Source organism: Microcebus murinus, chromosome X (genome assembly GCF_040939455.1).
Source record: "Microcebus murinus isolate Inina chromosome X, M.murinus_Inina_mat1.0, whole genome shotgun sequence".
Classification (NCBI taxonomy): domain Eukaryota; kingdom Metazoa; phylum Chordata; class Mammalia; order Primates; family Cheirogaleidae; genus Microcebus; species Microcebus murinus.
In genome coordinates, this window is record NC_134136.1 from 50291054 (window position 1) to 50313989 (window position 22936).

At 38.4% G+C, this 22936-nt stretch overlaps 1 protein-coding gene across 6 annotated transcripts in view; it reads right to left on the reverse strand.

Moving 5' to 3' along the window:
* THOC2 (THO complex subunit 2) overlaps nt 1-22715 on the reverse strand; it is a 122611-nt gene extending 99896 nt beyond the window's left edge. For 5 of the 6 annotated variants that reach the window (XR_001149201.3, XM_012745650.3, XM_012745648.3 and 2 more), the window contains exons 1-2: nt 22594-22715; nt 2139-2197 (exon numbers count right to left, since the gene is read on the reverse strand). Coding sequence is in view for 4 of the 6 variants with exons in the window: in XM_012745650.3 (XP_012601104.1) it covers nt 2139-2197; nt 22594-22664 (130 nt within the window). In the remaining 2 variants the exon portion in view is untranslated. The remainder of the gene's footprint in view (nt 1-2138; nt 2198-22593) is intronic. The other variant, XM_075999114.1, reaches the window with a different exon arrangement.
* Nucleotides 22716-22936: the final 221 nt, after the last annotated feature.

Below are 22936 nucleotides of genomic sequence, written 5' to 3' on the forward strand. Positions count from 1 at the left end.
TAAAACTGAAAGAGCAGAGTAATGCTGTGTTATGATATTTACTTTATAGTTTTTTGAGAATTCTCCTATTTTATCCACTTATAATTTCAAACAAACAAGATTAAACTGAAAAGTTAGAAACTAATTTTAAACATGGGGATGAAAAAAAATTAAGTATCCAAGTGTTTTCAGAAAGGAAGTCTTGGCCAGGCGTGGTGGCTCATGCCTGTAATCCTAGCACTCTGGGAGGCCAAGGCAGGAGGATCATTCAAGGTGAGAAGTTCAAGACCAGCCTGAGCAAAAGTGAGACCCTGTCTCTACTAAAAATAGAAAGAAATTAGCTGGACAACTAAAAAAATATAGAAAAAATTAGCCAAGCATGGTGACGCATGCCTGTAGTCCCAGTTACTCAGGAGGCTGAGGCAGAAGGATTGCTTAAGGTCAGGAGTTTGAGATTGCTGTGAGTTAGGCAGATGCCACGGCACTTTAGCCCAGGCAAGAGAGCAAGACTCTGTCTCAAAAAAAAAGAAAGGAAGGAAGTCTTTTTTTGTACATTCTTGCACTTCTGATAGTCAACTAAATTAAATAAGAACACATTAGGGCCAGGCGCAGTGGCTCCTGCCTGTAATCCTAGCACTCTGGGAGGCTGAGGCAGGCAGATCGCTTGAGGTCAGGAGTTCGAAACCAGCCTGAGCAAGAGTGAGATCCCGTCTCTACTAAAAATAGAAACAAATTAATTGACCAACTAAAAATATATATACAAAAAATTAGCCGGTCACGGTGGCACATGCCTGTAGTCCCAGCTACTTGGGAGGCTGAAGCAGGAGGACCCCTTGAGCCCAGGAGTTTGAGGTTGCTGTGAGCTTGGCTGACGCCACGGCACTCACTCTAGCCCGGGCAACAGAGTGAGACTCTGTCTCAAAAAAAAAAAGAACACATTACTGTATATCAATCTCAAAAATCTTTATGAGTAATCATGCAATTTTGTAAACAGGACGAATAAGAGAATAATTTTGAGGAGGGCAAACTAAGGAATGTTAAGATCTCACCCAAATGACAGAAAAAAAAAATGGCTTCTTTGTTTAACAAAATACTTTCCACTCACACATACAAATGTATGTAGAGACCCCGTCTCTACTACAAATAGAAAGATATTAATTGGCCAATTAATATATATAGGAAAAAATTAGCGAGGAATGGTGGTACATGCCTGTAGTCCCAGCTACTTGGGAGGCTGAGGCAGAAGAATTGCTTGAGCCCAAGAGTTTGAGGTTGCTGTGAGCTAGGCTGACGCCACGGCACTCACTCTAGCCTGAGCAACAAAGTGAGACTCTGTCTCAAAAAAAAAAAAAAAATCTGTTCGTAATCTTCCAGTCACAAAAGCATAATTTAAATAACTATAACAAATGGTATCTAATGATTTTTGGCTTAAAATAGAATATTGGTTATAAAAATGCATTTTCCATATGGAAAAAACATTACAAGTTTTACCCTGAACAAAAGCTACATATGAAAATGCTTTAATCTTACTAGATATAATTGTTATTTTTGCCCCTCCTTTGCCAAATCCATATGCCTAGTTTTAAATTAATGAAATGATAAATAATAAAATCCTTTAAAACTAAATTATTGAAAATTTACATCCTGTTTAATTACATAACATTTTACTTAATAAATCACATTTGTGATATGCTATAAACAACTCCTTTGTTTTAGTGTTTTCCATGACAACTGCCTTTAACAAGATCCCCAGATACCATCTAAACATAACCAGCTTTAACAAAAACAATGAACCTCAGTTTCTGGAAATTTTCTAGCGCACACAAGATCAGAACAGTTTTTCTTCCCATGCTATCTTTTCTCTCACATTTGTAATTGATATAGCTAACTGCTGAAATTTAGCTAAATATACCAAGTCCCAATTACAAAACCCAAGCAATATCATATGACTATAATGCAGGTCAAATAACATTGATATAAAGAGATATATGCTCTTACTATAAGTATAGTTTTAATCCTAACTATAATGCATTCATATAAAGCCTTTATATAATGTGATCTTATACCTTTTGTTATATATAACAATAAATAGAAAGCAGGATAGTTTTTAATTTTAATCAAGCCAAAAATGATATCTATGATACTTTTTTAAATCTTACCTCTGTAAGTCGAACTATCATGGCTTTTATTTTCACTTAGGATCCGGCATAAATGCAAACTAAAATAAAAGAGAAATAATCTGTATCAATTTCTAATCCTAACACTAGATTACTCTTAGATAGCAAATTATAGCAACTAAAAAATATATGGAACTGTATCAGATATGTTTTAATGTGTTAGTCATGATAGAACAAACCTAAATACCCTAACTGGTCAGAACTAGAGGATGCTAATGAATCAACTCATTACTTACTCGGTAAACTGGCAAGTAATTTTTTTTAATCAAGCATTTATTTTGCCTTTCATATATGAACTACACCAGTGGTTAACCCAATGGTAGATAAGAAATTTCTCTGTCCTGGCCAGGCGCGTGGCTCACGCCTATAATCCTAGCATTCCGAGAAGCTGAGGCCGGAGGATCGCTCAAGGTCAGGAGTTCAAAACCAGCCTGAGCAAGAGTGAGACCCCGCCTCTACTAAAAATAGAAAGAAATTAATTGGCAAACTAAAAATATATAGAAAAAATTAGCCAGGCATGGTGGCACATGCCTGGAGTCCCAGCTACTCGGGAGGCTGAGGCAGGAGGATTACTTGAGCCCAGGAATTTGAGGTTGCTGTGAGCTAGGCTGATGCCATGGCACTCTAGCCCAGGCAACAAAGTGAGACTCTGTCTCAAAAAAAAAAAAAAAAAAACTATATAGAAAAAATTAGCCGGGCATGATGGCGCATGCCTATAGTCCCAGCTACTCGGGAGGCTGAGGCAGAAGGATCACTTGAGCCCAGGAGTTAGAGGTTGCTGTGAGCTAGGCAGATGCCACAGCACTCTAGCCCGGGCAACAGAGTGAGACTGTCTCAAAAAAATAAAATAAAATAAAAAATAAAACAAAGAAATTTCTCTGTCTTGATCTATTTTAGTTACTAAAGGATGAAAAAATTAGAACATTACCATTTTAAAATCCCTAATAAATTAAACAATCTAGGCAGCTATCAATGGCTCTTACAAAAAGAGACTACCAAATGTTAAGTACCTCCTCCTGATTCTGATGAAAGAAACACACTGCCCATCTATGAAGTTGTCTTTAAGAAGAAAAAAAAAAAAGCATGAACCAAAATCTGATTAAGCCATCGAGATCCAACTACCAATTTACATGAAATAAAGACAACAGAGGAACGTATTAAGTGATACTGTAAGGATACAATCACCAAAATTGAAACTCTACTGGACAGTGACCCAGTCTCTTTAACAAATAAATTGCAAGGAAAAATAAAAGATGGTGGAGAATCCTCAGGTTAAATAAAAGAGGCTTAAGAGACATCTTACACACAATGTATGGATCCTTATTTGGATCTTGTTTCAAACAATTATTTTAAAATTTAACATTCATAACCAGGCATGATGGCATGCTTCTATAGTCCCAGCTGCTTGGGAGACTGAGGCAAGAGGATCACTTGAGGCCAGGAGTCCGAACTCATGGTGTGCCATGGCAGCCTGTGAATAGCTACTGCACTCCAGCCTGGGCAACATAGCAAGACCCCGCCTTTAAAAATGTTTTTAATTTAAAAAAATAAAAACAATTTATCATTCATAAAAAAATAGGAATATTTTACAAAGGGGCATTATCTTTGGAAGATAGATGTTCAAATATTTACAGATGAAGTACTATTTGCTTCAAAATAATACAAAAGAGTGGAAAAACGGGTGGAGTTATAGATGAAACAAGATTGGCCAGAAGTTTTTTTTTGGTTTTTTTTCTCCAGAAGTTGTTAATAGTTGCAGCTGGCCAGGTGTGGTGGCTCACCCCTGTAATCCTAGCACTCTGGAAGGCCAAGGTGGGTGGATCGCTCAAGGTCAGGAGTTCAAAACCAGCCTGCGCAAGAGCAAGATCCCTTTTAGTCTCTGCTAAGAAATAGAAATTAATTGGCCAACTAAAAAAAAATTTTAAATTAAAAAAAATAGTTGAAGCTGGATGAAGATTTCATTAGGGGGCTATTAATATTGTTGTACTTTCTCATCTGTTTAAGATTTTTTCCAATATTAAAGTTTAAAAACAAAAAATACTTATATTTTGACTATTTCTTCATTATATTAATTTAGATACAAAGCCGGGTGTGATGGCTCACACCTGTAATCCTAGCATTCTGGGAGTGCCAAGGCAGGAGGATCACTTGAGGTCAAGAGTTCAAAACCAGCCTGAGCAAGAGCGAAATCCTGGCTACAGAAAAAATTTAACCGGACATGGTAACCTATAGTCCCAGCTACTCAGGAGGCTGAAGCAGGAGGATCACTTGAGGCCAGGAATTTTAGGTTGCAGTAAGCTATGACAACATCACTGCCCTCTAGCCCAGGAGACAGAGCAAGGCCCAGTCTCAAAACAAAACAAAACAAAAATACATATATAGGAAGAAGACAAAAATATTAAAATACATCAAGAGTAAATTGGGCGTATCCTAAATACACAAGGTTCTTTCAAAGTAATTCACCACGTTGGTTTTTTTTAATCACACAATAGTTCAAAAGACGCATAAAAAAGCATTCAACAAAAACAAAATACAACACTCGCTACTTTTTAATTAAAAAATGTTTTATGACTTAGAAACGTAGTAATAGAAGGGAATTTCTTTAATTCAATAAGTAGTGCTTGTAAGTATGCTCTTCACAAACCTCTGATCCCCAAGACTCTTCCTGGAGATGCACAGGATCAAAACTATACTCAAAATACCACCAAGACATTAGGTCAGGCGTGGTGGCTCACGCCTGTAATCCTAGCTCTCTGGGAGGCCGAGGCGGACGGATAGTTGGAGTTCAGGAGTTTGAAACCAACCTGAGCAAGAGCGAGACCCCATCTCTACTATAAATAGAAAGAAATTAATTGGTCAACTAATATATATATATAGAAAAAATTAGCAGGGCATGGTGGCACATGCCTTTAGTCCCAGCTACTTGGGAGGCTGAGGCAGCAGGATCACTTGAGCCCAGTAGTTTGAGGTTGCTATGAGCTACGCTGACGCCATGGCACTCACTCTAGCCTGGGCAACAAAGTGAGACTCTGTCTCAAAAAATAAAATAAAATAAAATAAAATAATTAAAAAATAATGATACCAAGACATTATTTCCCTTTTTTGTTGTATAGACATTTGCAATAATAGTCCACAGCAATGGAGGGTAAGACTGCTGGTGCCTCAGCATGTACCAAGGCAGTAGCATCAAACTGTCTCATTGACTTCTTCATGACCAAAAACTCAAAACAAAAAAGCCAGTCTCACATAAGATGTAACCAAACTATTTAATTATATTTTTCATGACCGTGCACAAACAAAAGCCAGTTTATGTAAGAATGTACTCGATAAAAGTGATGTCACCAAGATGGCAGAATAGGAAGTCCCAAACTTTCCTTGCTTCTACTAAAACACCTACTCAACAACAACACACAAACTAACTCCCTTTATGACAAATCCAGAAGCCAGCTAAGAGACTCCTCCTGCACCACAGACAAGTGCAAAACAAGCCACATTGAAGCCAGCAGGAAAATTCATGCCACACTCTCACCATAGTCCCTCCTCCTAGCACACTGCCACAAGATAAGGCTAAAGCCCCCAGCAACTAAATGCTCCCTGAGGAGGGATAGAGAAGACAGGACCGTATGTCCAACAGTCTGATTTTTGGAGAAGTGGGGGCTGACCAAGGGACTGTTTTTTGCCTTGCCCCTGTTGGAACACAGATGGGATCTGGAATGTTCTAGATGCCTGGGGGTTGCTGAGAACAAAAAGAGCTAGGTGGTGCATATGCTACTGCTCCAGAGACCCACACTATAACAGACAAAGGATACAGCTCAGCAGACTCACCCTCAGGAAATAAAGAAAAGACTGGATCATGCACCCAACATTCTAGCTTTTGTGGGGACTACTTGAGAGACTGGTTTCTGAATAGACTGACTCAGGGTACTGACAAGATCTGACATACTCAAGATGCCTAGGGGCTGCTGAGAACAAAAAAGAGTTGGGTGGTATGCTACTCCTTCAGAAGACCTGTGGTACAGCAGATGGACACCAGAGAGAGCAAGAGATTATAAACTCCTGAAAAAAGAAACCAGCAAATCCTTCTTATTAGAAATTTACATACATGAATCCAGAGAAGCAGCATCCACAGAAAAGGTTTCAGAGGCCCACAGAATCTCTAGCTGGGATGACTGATAAAGGTCCTCTCTTATATGAAGCCAGTTCATAAAGACTAGGAGATATTAATATTACCATATTTCAAATGTGCAGATGCCAACACAAAGTTATAAGGAATATGAAAAAATGGGAAGACATACCCAATCAAAGGACCAAAATAAATATCAAGAAATCAACCCTAAAGAAACAAAGGTGTATGAATTACCTGATAAAAAATTCAAAATAACAATCATAAAGATTCTCAACAAGCTCAGAAAAATGATACATGAAAATGAGTTTCAATGAAGAGATTTTAAAAAATATTAAAAAGAACCAAAGAGACATTTTGGAGCTGAAGAATTAACTGGAAAATGTACTACAGGAGTTCAAGAGCAGACTTCACCAAGCAGAAGAAATAATTTATAAACTCAAAGACAGGTCTTTTGAAATTGTCCAAAGGAGGAAGCAAAAAGAAAAAAGAATGAAAAAGAGTAAAGAAAGTCTCAGGGACTTCTGGGACACCATCAGGTGAGCCAATATATGCAAAATGCACATTTCGGGAGAAGGAGGGCCAGAACAGTAGAGTTATTTAAAAAACAATGGCCTAGGCCTAGTGTGGTGGCTCACGCCTGTAATCCTAGCTCTCTGGGAGGCCAAGGTGGGAGGATCCATCAAGGTCAGGAATTGGAAACCATCCTAAGCAAGAGCAAGACCCGTCTCTACTAAAAATAGAAAGAAATTAATTCGCCAACTAAAAATATATAGAAAAATTAGCTGGGCATGGTGACACATGCCTGTGTTCCCAGCTACTCGGGAGGCTGAGGCAGGAGGATCGCTTGATCCTAGGAGTTTGAGGTTGCTGTGAGCTACGCTGAAGCCACAGCACTCTAGCCTGAGCAACAGAGTGAGGCTCTGTCTCAAAAAAAAATAAAAATAAAAAAATAATGGCCTAAAACTACCAAAGTCTGAGGAAGGAAATAGATATCCAGATTCCAGAAACCCAAAGAATCCCAAATGTGCTAAACAAAACAAATCCACACCAAAATACATTATATTCCAATTGTCAAAAGTCAAGACAAAGGAGAGAATTTCAAAAGCAGCAAGACGAAAGTGTCACATCACGTACAAGGGAAACTAAATAAAACTATAAGTAGATGTCTCAGCAGAAATCTTGCAGGCCAGAGTATGTGGGAAGATACAAGTGCTGAAGGAGCCAGATGCGGTGGTACGTGCCTGTAATCTCACAGCTACTCAGTAGGTAGAGGTGGGTGATCCCTTGAGGCCAGTTCAAGGCTGCAGTACACTATAATCATGCCTGAGAACAGTCACTGTACTCCAGCCTGAGCAACATAACAAGACCTTATCTCTGAAAAAAAAAAAAACACAGAAATAGGCAATGTATGGTGGCTCACAGCTGTAATAATCCCAACACTCTGGGAGGGTGAGGCAGGAGGATCCCTTGAGCCCAGGAGTTCAAGACCAGCCTGAGCAACATAGTAAGACCCTGTCTCTACAAAATATAAAAAAATTAGCCAAGCCTGGTGGCACATGCCCAACTTGTATAAAGTGCTGAAAGAGCCAGGTGCAGTGGCACATGCCTGTAATACCAGCTACTTGGGAGGCTGAGGCAGGAAGACCACTCCAGCCCAGGAATTCAAGGTTACAGTGAGCTATAATCACACCACTGTACTCCAGCCTAGGCAACAGAGCAAGACCCTGTCTCTAAAAAACAGCAGAGACAGAGTATTATGAACAATTATATGCCAACAAAATGGATAATCTAAAACAAATGGATAAATTCCTAGAAACATAAAACTTACCAAGGCAGTCCAGGAGTGGTGACTCACGCCTGTAATCCTAGCACTCTGGGAGGCCGAGGCAGGCGGATTGCTCGAGGTCAGGAGTTCGAAACCAGCCTGAGCAAGAGCAAGACCCCGTCTCTACTATAAATAGAAAGAAATTAATTGGCCAACTAATATGTATATAGAAAAAAGTAGACAGGCGTGGTGGTGCATGCCTGTAGTCACAACTACTTGGGAGGCTGAGGCAGGAGGCTTGCTTGAGCCCAGGAGTTTGAGGTTGCTGTGAGCTAGGCTGACGCCATGGCACTCACTCTAGCCTGGGCAACAAAGTGAGAATCTGTCTCAAAAAAATGAATAAATAAATAAACAAACAAACAAACCTACCAAGGCAAAATCATAAAGAAATAGAAAATCTGAAGTGGCACAGTGGATCACGCCTATAATCCTCTGGGAGGCAGAGGCAGAAACATCACTTGAGTCAGCAGTTTGAGACCAGCCTGAGCAATAGCGAGACCCTGTCTCTACTAAAAATAGAAAAAAATTAGATGGGCAACTAAAAATAGAAAAAAATTAGCTGGGTGTGGTGGTGTACACCTTTAATGCCAGCTATTTGGGAGGCTAAGGCAGGAGGACTGCTTGAGCCCAGGAGTTTGAGGTTGCTATAAGCTAGGCTGATGCCATGCATGGCACTCTAGCCAAGGCAAAAGAGTGAGACTCTGTTTCAAAAAAAAGAAAAGAAAAGAAAAAATAAAAAAGAAAAGGGAAAAAAAGAAAATCTGAACAGACCTATAACTAGTAAGATTTAATCAGCAATTAAAAATCTACCAACAAAGCAAAGCCCAGGACCAGATGGCTTCACTGGTAAATTTTACCAAACATTTAAAGAAGAATTAAAGCCAATCCTTTCAAACTCTTCCCCAAAACTGAAGAGGATAGAATATTTCCAAACTTATTTTATGAGGCCAGCATTACTAGGATACCAAAGCCAGAAAGACATTACAAGAAAATTACAGGCCAATATCTTTGATGTACTTAGATGCAAAATTCCTCAACAAAACACTAGAAAACTGAATTCAACAGTATATCAAAAGGATCATACACCATGACCAAGTGTGATATATCCCTGGGATGCAGGATTGTTCAACATATGAAAATACATCAATATGATATACCACATTAACAGAACAAAGAATAAAAAGTATATAATCACCTCAATAGATGGAGAAAAAGCTTTTGACAAAATTCAATACTATTTCATGATAAAAAAAAAACAAACTAGTAATAGAAGGAAATTACCTTAGCATAATAAAGGCCATATATAAAAAGCTCACTGATAACATCATATTCAATGGTGAAAAACTAAAACCTTTTCCTCTCAGATCAGGAACAGATGCATACTTTTGCCACTTTTATTGATCACAGTATTGGAAGTCCCAGACAGAACAATTAGGCAAAAAAAGGAAATAAAAGGCCTCCAAATCAGAAAGGAAAAAAATACAATTATCTCTGTTCACAGATGACATGATCTTCTATGTAGAAAACACTAAAGATCCCACCCCCGCCAAAAAAATAAACTGTTGGAACTAATAAATTCAGTAAAGCTGTAGGATACAAAATCAACACGCAAAATTCAGTTGTGCTTCTGTGCACCAAAAATGAACAATCCAAAAGGGAAAGTAAAAAAAAACCCCATTTACAACAGCATCAAAAAGAATAAAGTACTTAGGAATAAACATCACCAAAGAGGCAAAAGACCTATACCCTGAAAACTACAAAATGTTCCTAAAAGAAATTAAAGCCCCCCAAAATGGAAAGGCATCCTATGTTCATGGACTGGAAGTCTTAATATTGTTTAAATTTTCATACTACCCAAAGTTATCTACAGATTCCCATGCTATCCCTATTGAAATCCCAATGGCATTTCTTTTTCAAAAATATAAAAAACAATCCTAAAATACATATGAAACCACCCTGAATAGCCAAAACAATCTTGAGAAATAAGAACAAAACTGGAGGCCTTACGCTTCCCAATTTCAAAATATATTACAAAACTACACTAATCAAAACAGTTTAGTATTGACATAAAGACAGACATGTTGCCCAATAGGATGGAATAGAGAGCCCAGAAGTAAACCCAACTGATCTTTGACAAGGTAGCCAAGAATATACAACATGGAAATGATGGTCTCTTTAATAGCAGTGCTGGAAAAACTGGATATTCACATTTCAAAGAATGAAACTAAACTCTTTATCTTATACCATACACAAAAATAAACTCAAAATGCACTAGAGACATAAACATAAGACCTGAAACTGTAAAACTAGAAGAAAAATTAGGGGGAAAACTTCATGACATCAGTCTTGTCAATGATTTCTTGGATATGACACCAAAAGCACAGGCAACAAAAGTAGAAATAGACAAGTGGGGCTACATCGAACTAGAACAGCAAAGAAAGCACAGCAAAGGAAACAATAAAAAGAGTGAAAAGGCAACCAATAGAATAAAGGAAATACTTATCTGATATGGGGTTAGAACCCAAAACATATAAGGAAAACCAACAACTCAACAGCAAAAAATAAAGAACATGATCAAAAATGGGCAAAGGAATTGAATAGACATTTACCCAAAGATAACATACAAATGGACAACAAGCCATATGAAAGGTGCTCAAGATCACTAATCATCAGGGAAATGCAAAGCAAAACCACAATATCACCTCACACCTGTCGGGATGATCATTAATTTAAAAAAAATAAAGTGTTGGAGAGAATGTGGAGAAATTGAACTTCTGTGCACTGTTGGTAAGAATGTAAAATGTAGCCACTATGGAAAACAGCATGGAGATTCCTCAAAAAATTAAAAATGTAACTACCATATATATGATCCAGCAATCTCACTTCTGGGTATTTATCCAAAAGAATTCTAATCAGAATTTCAAAGAGATTATCTGTACTCCATGTTCATTATAGCATTATTCACAACAGCCAAGAGGCAGAAACAACCTAATGTCCATCGACAAAAGAATGAATAAAGAAAATGTGTATATATGAGAAATGCAACATTATCCAGCCACAAAAATGAAGGAAATCCTTTCATGTGCTACAACACGGCTGAACCTTGAGGACAGTATGCTAAGTGAAATAAGCCAATCACAGAAGGACCAATACCACATGATTCCACTTACATGAAGTAACTAAAGTAGTCACAGAAGCAAAAAGTAGCATGGTGTTTGCCAGAGGCTGCAGAGGAAGGGAAATGGGGAGTTGCTATTTAATGGGTATAAAGTTTCTGCCATGGAATTTGAAAAGATCTAGAGAACTGCTGTATAATATTGTGCTTAGAGTTAACAATATTGTACTGTTCAATTAAAATTATTAAGAAGGTAGATGTTAAGTTTTTAACCACAATGATAAAGTTATTTAAAAAGCTATTGTTGGCCGGGCGCGGTGGCTCACGCCTGTAATCCTAGCTCTCTGGGAGGCCGAGGCGGGCGGATTGCTCGAGGTCAGGAGTTCGAAACCGGCCTGAGCAAGAGCAAGACCCTATCTCTACTATAAATAGAAAGAAATTAATTGGCCAACTAATATATATATACAAAAAATTAGCCGGGCATGGTGGCGCATGCCTGTAGTCCCAGCTACGTGGGAGGCTGAGGCAGGAGGATCCCTTGAGCCCAGGAGTCTGAGGTTGCTGTGAGCTAGGCTGACGCCATGGCACTCACTCTAGCCTGGGCAATAAAGTGAGACTCTGTCTCAAAAAAAAAAAAAAAAAAAGCTATTGTTAATTTTATTAAATCCTGATCCCTGAGAACATGTCTTTTTTTTTAAAAAAAGAACACATCCTTTTAAGTCTATGTGATTAAGGCCAGGCGTGGTGGTTCATGCCTGTAATGCCAGCAATTTGGGAGGCCAAGGCAGGAAGATCACTTGAGGCCAGGAGTTCAAGACTAGCCTGGGCAATACAGTGAGACCCCCATCTCTACAAAAAAAATTTTTAAATTAGCTGGACATTGTGGTGCACACCTGTAGTCCCACCTACTTGAGAGGCTGAGGTGGGAGGATCACTTGAGCCCAAGAGTTCAAGGTTGCAGTGAGTTATGATTGTGTCCAGCCTGGGCAACAAAGCAAGACCCTATCTCTTAAAAAAAAAAAAAAAAAAAAAAAGTTTGTTACAAGATGAGAAGTTCACACAAAGAATTTCTGTCACACACCCAAATGCTACGGCTGTCTACAGGAAAAGCACTTGTGCAATTGTTTGAATTGTAAGCTGAACTAGCTTGTTTTTATGGAACACCATTTTTCACTTAAAAGACTGACAAACTATGGTTATTCACACATGGGTCTTTGGCAGGAATTTTCTCAAAAATGAACCAAGTGAGCCTGTCACATCAAAGAAAACAGAGTATTTGTTGCCAATGATAAAATTTAAACTGTACGCAAAAACAAGAATTTTAGAAAACTTGTTTCTGTTACCACAGGATTGACTACTTCCCAATTCATAGAGACTTTCTTGATTAGTTCAGCGATGATAATAAAGAATGTTTTTTTGATATTATACAATGAAGTGTGTCAGTATTTGGAAGAGCTACAACATAACTCAGTAAACCAATATTTTCCAACTGACCAATGCATAATGTTGCAAAATAGTTCATGATTAAAAGATCCATTCCAAGTGAAAGAGAGATAAATGGATTTTAATTTAACAAAGCAAAACTGTTTACTGATACGGTTTCAGATTCAATGTTGCAACAAACCATCAAGAAACTACCACTCGATGGTAGTTTCTTTGCCATGACATCAAAGAAGAACATGCACAATTATCCAAAAAGGCTAATAAAATTCTCCTCCTGCAACTACTTATCTGTGTGAGGCTGGATTTTCTTCGTATACTTCAACCACAACCACATAGTGCAACCCCTACCTCACAGCAAAAAGCAACATCAGGTAGATAAGACTCAAAAATGATAAGAAAATTAAGTTTCCAGAAGATTATAGAGTCACTGGAGTCAAGAAAGACTGATTAAACATCAAAAATAGTAATCATGAAGCAAATGATTAATTTGACTAGATTAAAATTAATAATTTATGTTCACTGAAAATTAACGAGTGGATATGTAAGCCAAAGAATAAGAAAAGATAGTTGTAATATGTACAGTATAACCCACAAAAGGCCCAAATACAGAGACTATATACAGAACCCCTACAAATCAATGAAAGAAATACAAACAATTCAATAGAATAGGCAAAGAGATAATAAAGAAGAAGCCCTCCACAGCCCAGTGCAGTGGCTCAAGCCTGTAATACTAGCACTCTGGAAGGCCAAGGTGGGAGGATGGCTTGAGCTCAGGAGTTTGAGACCAGCCTGAGCAAGAGCAAGATCCCATCTCTACCAAACATAGAAAAATAGCCAGGCTTCGTGGCATGCACCTATACTCCCAGCTACTGAGAGGCTGAGGCAGGAGGATCACTTGAGCCCAGGAGTTTGAGGTTGCAGTAAGCTAAGACGCCGCCACTGCACTCTACCAGGGTGACAGGGTAAGACTCTGTCTAAAAAAAAAAAAAAAAAAAAGCCCTTCACAAAAAGAAATCAGAACCAAATGACCAGTAACATATAAAAAATGCTCATGAAAATATAAGCCACAGTAAAATAATATTACATATATATCATATTAACAAAAATTTTAAAGTCTGACAATATCAAATGTTAGTGAGGATGTGAAACAAGATCAAACCTCATACGCTGCTGGTGAGAGACTATAGTGAAATACTTTGGGCCGGGCGCTGTGGCTCACGCCTGTAATCCTAGCTCTTGGGAGGCCGAGGCGGGCGGATTGCTCAAGGTCAGGAGTTCAAAACCAGCCTGAGCAAGAGCGAGACCCCGTCTCTACTATAAATAGAAAGAAATTAATTGGCCAACTGATATATATATAAAAAAATTAGCCGGGCATAGTGGCGCATGCCTGTAGTCCCAGCTACTCGGGAGGCTGAGGCAGAAGGATCACTGGAGCCCAGGAGTTTGAGGTTGCTGTGAGCTAGGCTGACGCCACGGCACTCACTCTAGCCTGGACAACAAAGCGAGACTCTGTCTCAAAAAAAAAAAAAAAAAAAAACTATAAAAAAAAAAAAATACTTTGGCAATATCTAATAGAGTTTAAATTAATCTATAATCCAGAGGTTCTACACTTAAGTATATGCCCCACAAGAACACATGCTTATATACACTAAGACGACTGTATAAGAATGAGAATGTTTCTATTGACGATGATGGTGGTAATAGCAAAACACTAGAAATAACAAAAATGTTACACAATGGAATATCTTGCAACTATGAAAATGAATGTCTGCAAACATGCAACGACATGAATGGATCCTAGAGATAAAATTGTTCAGCAAAAGCAGCCAGGTACAATAGAATATATACTTAAAGATTTTATTTACATGAAGTTCAAGAACAAACTAACTTATTGGGTAGTGAAGCTATAAAGAACAAGGTAGACTAGCATTCTGGGAGGCCGAGGCAGGTGGATCGCTCGAGGTCAGGAGTTTAAAACCAGCCTGAGCAAGAGTGAGACCTCGTCTCTACTAAAAAAAATAGAAAGAAATGAGCTGTACAACTAAAATAAATATATATATATATATATATATAAATTAGCCAGGCATGGTGGCACATGCCTGTAGTCCCAAGCTACTCGGGAGGCTGAGGCAGAAGGACTGCTTGAGCCCAGGAGTCTGAGGTTGATGTGAGCGAGGCTGATGCCACAGCACTCTAGCCCAGGCAACAGAGTAAGACTCTGCCTCAAAAAAAAAAAAAAAAAAGAGCAAGGAAGAGAAAAACCACAGATGTCGGACAATACTTACCACGGGGGTTACAAGGGAGGTAGGAAACGTTTGATCAGGAAGGGAGGTTATGTTGCCTTGACCTGGGTATAAGTTAGGTGGGTATGCATTCTACAGTGATTCTTTAAGCTCTACATTTAGGTTTTATGAACTTCTCTGTATTTTTGTTACATTTTACAATTTAGAAAAAAAATTCTTCTTACAAGTTACACGAGGCTTTAAAGAAAATAAAGACAACCAATGAATTCATATACAAAAGTTTCTTACTCTTATATCTAGTTATCCTTTTAAGACATATAAAATCTGCTTATATATTACATCTAAGACTAAATATGATGCCACATTACAACCATCCACAGAGAGATTATCTTCTTTGCAGATTACACATACCCTTGCAGCTCACCTCTGTCTTCTGATTATTTCAATACTCCATTATCAGGATGAGCTGGGTAAGGTTGTTAAAAGTCAACAGAGTAAATTTCTGCTGGTCAACAATTCTTGTCTCTTAAAATTATTTTCATTTTTCTTTTTTTTTTTTTTTCACAGAAACCAATGCTATGATATTAAAATTATTTTCAAAACCAAAGAATAGGCCGGGCGCTGTGGCTCACGCCTGTAATCTTAGCTCTTGGGAGGCCGAGGCGGGCGGATTGCTCAAGGTCAGGAGTTCAAAACCAGCCTGAGCAAGAGCGAGACCCCGTCTCTACTATAAATAGAAAGAAATTAATTGGCCAACTGATATATATATATAAAATTAGCCGGGCATGGTGGCACATGCCTGTAGTCCCAGCTACTCGGGAGGCTGAGGCAGAAGGATCACTCAAGCCCAGGAGTTTGAGGTTGCTGTGAGCTAGGCTGACGCCACGGCACTCACTCTAGCCTGGACAACAAAGTGAGACTCTGTCTCAAAAAAAAAAAAAAAAAAACAAAGAATAAAAAGGCCAATGAAGAGCAATTACTAAATTAAATCTGCATAGTCTGAAAAGCTCATTTAGCTACTAGTTTTTAACCACCTCTCACTGAAAAGAAATTCTTCTGAGAGCAGCTTACAAATGGTAAAATAAACTGGTTTAAGTGTAATTCCAAGTACTTTCAACTACTTCCCTGGAAAACTAGGTAAGCCTCCCTTCTAATTTCACAAAATATGTTAAACCTACTACAAGACTATCTGGAATATAAAACAAAATAAATCTTCCTTCCAGTAGGTAACATAGAAATAACATCTGCTTCAGACTAGCATCAGAGAATATAACCTAAAAATGCCTTCTTAAATAACCTCTTTTGTTGAAATATATAAGAAAGTAAATCAAGATTATTTCAATATTTACTATGAAGTATTACAATAATTCCCTCTTGCAGTTCTCACTACACCTATAGGTTCAATTCCCTTTAGTATGTAATAGCAGGAAGCATCATGTCTTTGACAGAAGAATTTAACAGAATCAAATAACTCATCTTTCCATTTGTACTCAGGCTACCAAAATGCAAGGTCAAATATTCCCTTGTATAGAAAAAGGAGAGAGAAGAGGAAGAGAGAAGAGGAAAAGAAAAGGAAGGAAAGAAAAAGGAGAGAGAGAAAGTGAAAAGAGAGAAAGCTAGATAAATAAGTTTTTAAAATTTCTTCTTATGGCAAATTCATTTGTTCCCTCACAATTTCAATAGCTTCATTTTCTATTTGTTTTAACAATCTTAATGCACATCTTTTGTAATAAACCTTCCAAAAGTTCAGAGGAGGAGTTGATAGTGTCCCAAACTCCTACCTAATGGTATAGTCATCATTACATAACTTTAAGAAATTACTGAAATATAATTATATATTGTCAGTCACCAGGCCACAAACATTCATTAGAATGCAGATGACAATGTCATCATGAACTATTGATTAAGGAACTCAAAGATTTGCTCAAATCATATAAGGAATCATTGATACCTTATTAGGATAAGGCAATTAGCTTGCATAACAGATACTTATATTTCCATAGTATAAAACAAGTATTCTTTACAGGAGGAAACTAAAAACAATCTCTAAGAAGTTCCCCCCAATAGGTAGATTTATCTGTGCTCTTCTCCCTAAGTAATCCACTAATACAAGACCATCAAGTATCCTTAAAGCAGCAATTCTGTTTCTGAATGTTGCATTTGTCTTACTACACACCTGTTAAACAATTTTAGTACTCTCACCTAAATTATAGAGTGGAGAATAAAACTATCTCCAACAGTTGCCCATTTCAATATGGCTTATAAGCCGGGCGCGGTGGCTCACGCCTGTAATCCTAGCACTCTGGGAGGCTGAGGCGGGTGGATTGCTCGAGGTCAGGAGTTCAAAACCAGCCTGAGCAAGAGCAAGACTCCGTCTCTACTATAAATAGAAAGAAATTAATTGGCTAATATATATATATAAAAAATTAGCCGGGCATGGTGGCACATGCCTGTAGTCCCAGCTACTCAGGAGGCTGAGGCAGTAGGATCGCTTGAGCCCAGGAGTTTGAGGTTGCTATGAGCTAGGCTGAAGCCACGGCACTCACTCTAGCCTGGGCAACAAAGAGAGACTCTGTCTCAAAAAAAAAAAAATATGGCTTATAAATAATCAAACTTTCTATCTCAGTCCAATTCAAACTATTATTGTAGCCCTTTCATAATATCCAAATACTTGAGTTTACCATTTTTTCTATTTTTAAACAGTTTAGTGCTATTGTGGAGATATTGTCTCAGGTCCTTGAGAACAAGGACAGAATCTACTTTTTCTGTCAAAGATTTATCAAAAACTGAATAAAATGTTACAAGTTATTCCAAGGACTGAAAAGATATTTGTGACTACTTCTTAATATGAGTATCTAGCTTTTCACCTTACTTGCTCCCATTTTCCAATTGAAAAGAAACAGCACGAGCTTTAACTACTTGATTATGCTCACATCTCAAAGTCTGCTTCACATATAAAAGGCTGATGTTCACCTGTGCTTCACTTTTAATTCTTATAAACAAGACAACAAAAACAGTTAAATTTAGTTAAGCAAAGTGTTACCTCTATTATCATTGTTAGAACAGAAACATAACCCACAAAAATGAATATTGGGACAAAATAGTTTTATTTTATGAAAACATGCATTTATGAGAAAAGGAAATGTTAGAAAAGACAACAGAAGTTTCTACACTTACAATAGGAAAAAACACAAGTATATTAATAGCACTTACTCTACCATAACATTTAAGCATTATAGAATAATTTTAAGAAACAAAGCATGCAGTAACCTAGACAATATCCTGGTATTGCTTCAACGTTTTCTAAAAAATGCATTTCTTTTCTCAGGAAAAGAGATCAAGACTTATACTTAAGCAGGGTGCGGTGGCTCTCGTCTGTAATCCTAGCACTCTGGGAGGCCGAGGCGGGTGCATCACTCCAGGTCAGGAGTTCTAACACCAGCCTGAGCCAGAGCAAGACCCCGTCTCTACTAAAAATAGAAAGAAATTAGTTGGACAACTAATATGTATATAGAAAAAATTAGCCGGGCATGGTGGCGCATGCCTGTAGTACCAGCTACTCAGGAGGCTGAGACAGAAGGATTGCTTGAGTCCAGGAATTTGAGGTTGCTGTGAGCTAGGCTGATGCCACCGCACTCTAGCCTGGGCAACAGAGTGAGATTCTGTCTCAAAAAAAAAAAAAAAAAAAAGACTTATACTTAGTTCGTGAATACAGGTTGAAATGAGAAATCAAATGCCAAATGAAAACTAAGACATCAAGAAAATAGGCTGAATTTACAGCAACTTTTGGGGAGGAGGGAACTCAATCACCAAAACTAAAAAGTCTTAGAATGATGACATCACACCCTCCTAAATTCAGGCCAAACAGCATTTATTGAACATCCAAATGTACTTAGATGAATGTCAAATCATTTAGTAGTAGCAGAAGAAAAAGAATGGCAACCAAAACATTTGGCAATGAAATTTTAAAACAAACTTTTTAAACTTTAAAAAAATTAGGTAATCAGTGTGAAATGTTCTGCCTCTTAAAAAAAAAATTAGGTAAGACCTATCAAAAATTTCTATGTGGGGTACATAAATTTTTTAAAGAAAAAGAAATATGTTCTTCAAATAGATGATACTCAACAAATGCAAGCATTTCAAAATTAGACCAAGTATTGACATGAGGCTAGCACCTTCAGATTAAGAACTTCAAATATCAATCTTCCATTAAGGTTGCATGTGACAAAGAAATGCTGAGTTCACTGTGCTAATGATTTCTACTAAAAACAGAATTCTCCACTGGATCTACCAGTAAGTGCAAGTTTATTAGTTTAATCATGTCAAGTTCTATGCTAACATAAAATCATCAAGAAACTAAAACTCTAATTCCGAAATTAAAGTGATTAAATACATATCATGCATACGCTACAGGATTTTAAAGAGTTTGCATTTAGATGTAAGTATTACTGGACAATTACATTTTGGTAGTTCTTTGCCCTTCTGATACCTCTTGGAAAAGATCATTTTAAGAGTTCTATAATTTATCATTAAAAACATAATTGGTATCTCTGGAAACATAATAGGGTATCTAGGTATGTGATGGATTGACCATTCTGATAGGCAAAATACAGTTTTCCTTTTCTCCTTAATTACCTAACAAAACATTCTTCAAAGCCAAGACCTTCCATCTAATAAACAACTGTTTTTCATAAGGTACAATTAAGACTTTGCCATCTCTAAAAATTATAAAATGTCTAATACATTTCATATGTTGCTTTTAAACACTATGAAACTAATGCAGACTACCACTCCCAGAAAGACTTATGCTGGTAAGAAGTGACAAGACTAGAAATGAACTAATTCAGTCACTAGAAGGCCAAAAAAAAAAAAATGAAATGAACTAACGACCTCATAAAATACATCATATATTTTCTTAAATATATTTTTTCTATTTCTTTTTTTATTTATTTTTTTTCTTGCGTCAGGCTTGTGTCCATGTCTTTAGAGATCATATATTTTTTTAAAAGATAATTTTCAGTCAAGTTAAAACTCATCTACTAATTTATCCTGTTAAAAAGGAAAAATTCACCTAAGATATAATTTTAAATATTGGTTACATTCTAAAAGCCAATATATAAATGGATTCACTAATAATTTGGTGGTATGACTACTTTCATTTCCAGTTGCTATTTTATATTTAAGAGTCTGTTTCCAAAGGAAAGGGTTTTTTTTGTAATATACTTACAACATCATTTGTTCTGTCTCATAAAGTGAAAACATTAACATCTCTCTTTGGCAAAAATACAAAACTCCCAAAGTAGGGCTATATAGTTTTCACAGAGGGAAAAGAAAGCAAATAAATGAAAACCAAGTACTTGATGGTGATGTGTTTGACTATTTAAAATAGCTCATTATGTCACACAACAACTTTAAATTCTCTACACAGAATACAATTATAAAACTGACTATACTGATTTGAATCTAATATAATTCAAACCACATTCCACAAGCCATGCAATCACTACACAAATGTAAGTCCTAATAACAGTTTTTAAGCACCTCTTCACACACAGGAACTATGATGGGTAACATGGATCATATAAATACACATAAAGTGAACCCAAAATTTCATTTTAACTAGGTATTTCAAACTCCTATATCACTTTTTCTCCAACCACTGCCACTCATAAGCCCAGCAAAATTTCACCTTGTAGCCCTAATACCACTCATTCTAAGGTGGGACCAGTAAAACTGTCAAAAACAGCCACTGAAATAAGAAAGCTGAGCAATCTACAACGATAATAGCCCCTAAAAATAAATAAGCTGGCTTTATAAGTAAACAAAACTACAATGAACTGATTTATCAGGTTTTAGGGATTACCATAATATGGATGAAAATGATGGTTTGGTTCTGTAACTTCCCATCCTGCCTTGAGGGACTTGACAGCTATCTGTTAACCAGCATTTACAAGGATTTGGAAAATGTTCCCAACAGTTAAAAATGAATGTTTATCAAATAGTCTCTGTCAGTTAGTAAACCAATAAACACTCTAAGCATATGCTGGGGGAGGGGGTTGAACCAAAAGAAATATGAGACATAATCCCTATCCTTCAAGGGCCTCTCAATTCATTAGAGTACAAGAGTAAATACACATGAAGGAGTCAGAGACCGATTAACTGCTAACCTGAGTGGTACAGTCTTTAAGTGCATGAGCTGTCCTGAGAAGTTTAAATATCTAAAGGTTGGAATAATATTACTTTTAATAGCTATCACTTGAGCACTTACTATAAGCCAAGTGCTTTACAAGCATGATTTAGTCTTCACAACAATCCTTTGAGTAGAGTACTTATTATTCCCAATTTACTCAAGGGGAAACAAAGTGGTTAAGGAACTTACCCAAGGTCACTCAGCTAGTTAAGTAGCTAAGATGACCGCTTATTCAGGCAATTCTACAGCTCATACAGTTAAGACTTCATAAAGCAGTGTGCGGCAGGGGGGCGCGGGGGAGGAAGCCATATAAACTGGCAATATTACAAGCCCAGGATCGGGCAACGCGTTCCCCACGTTTCGTTCCAAGTAACGAAGTTCCAATGATTCATATCTTTCGCACCAGCAACTGTAAACTGGCTGCACGGGGGGGGGGGGGGGGGGAACAACGACAAAAACGGCCAATAAGAGTTCATCTCATCCAGGGTTGTTGAGCTTTAGTTTCCGAAGCGATTCAGAAAAGGAAATTAAACATAAGTTATTTGTTTTTAAATCTGTGGTTTGCTTTGCTACTTAAACGATTTTTCCCGGGGCGGAGAAGGGGGGAGGGAACACTGAAATTTTGGTTGAGGAAATCGTGGGTATGGCAAATTACCGGGTTTTTTTGTATTACCGGAGAAAAATAAGTTTTATGACTAAGAGAAGCGCGTTATCCTAGGTACTCCAGAAGCTTGGAGAGTTGCCAGAATTAGTTGCAGTCCCAGGACAAAATGGGGTTTAGGAAACATTTAATGACAAAAGTTGAATCCAACCCGAAATAGCTCTAAGGTGAAAAGACTGAGCAAAGAAATGCCGGCAGAAAGGAAAAGGGAAAGTGGCAATCTCTGCTACACTTCCCCGCGGCGACAGGCTGGGAAAGCGGAGAGATCGCCCCCCGGGAAAATGAAAGGTGCCAAGCCCGGCAGTTCGCGACGCCCCGGGCTTCGCCGCAGCGAGCAGAGAGGAGGAAAGGAGTCTGGGACGGTTCGCCTTCCTCGGACTTTGGGCAGAGGAGGTGCCAGGCTCCAAACTCCGGAGTCGAACGAGTGTAAAGTGAAGAAATGGGACAGAGAGGGATGAAAAGTCCGAATCGCCCTGCCATAGCCTCATAAAGAGAAAGGAGCCAAGTAAGCTCAAGCGAAGAGGGGGACAAAAAGAGACCGAGCGGAAGCGCGGGGAACCAAAGGTGCAAAACGGGAGTTCTGCTAAGAAGGTAAAGGAAGCTAAGCTACCACGGGCAGCAGGGATTTCTGGGAGGCCAGGGAAGGAAGGAGGTCGGCGGCGGTTAACAGCACCTCTTCTCCCCGAGTTCGAAACTCCTAGCCAACCATCCACGCCCGCCGCCCGGGTGGGGGAGGGGGCACATCTTTCCCCACAACCTCCCACCACACGGGAGAGTGCAGCCAATACCCTGGCCCTGCCTGGCCGTGTGCCCGCCTCCGGCCCGAACACTCACAATTCGCCTCTCCCTGATTTCTCCCAATTCTTTATCCACTCTGCGGGAACCACCACGGTTGCGGACGCCATCTTCCCCTCACTAGTAGCAGAAGCCCGGATGTGTAGCACGCGAGCGAGGGGTCAAAGGGGAGCACCGCCCACGAGGAATGCCGGGAGCTGAGAGTTCGGTTTTTGATTTCCCGCCCCATCTTCTCTACCCTGCGGAAGCCCGAGGCCGCGCAGCCAACGAGGTAAACTAGACCCGTGGGCCCTCTCGCAAAGTGGCTGCGCTGGTTGCGCCCTCACTTCCCTTTAGAACAAAAACAATGTCATTCCCATACTGACTCGTATCCCTTATCCTC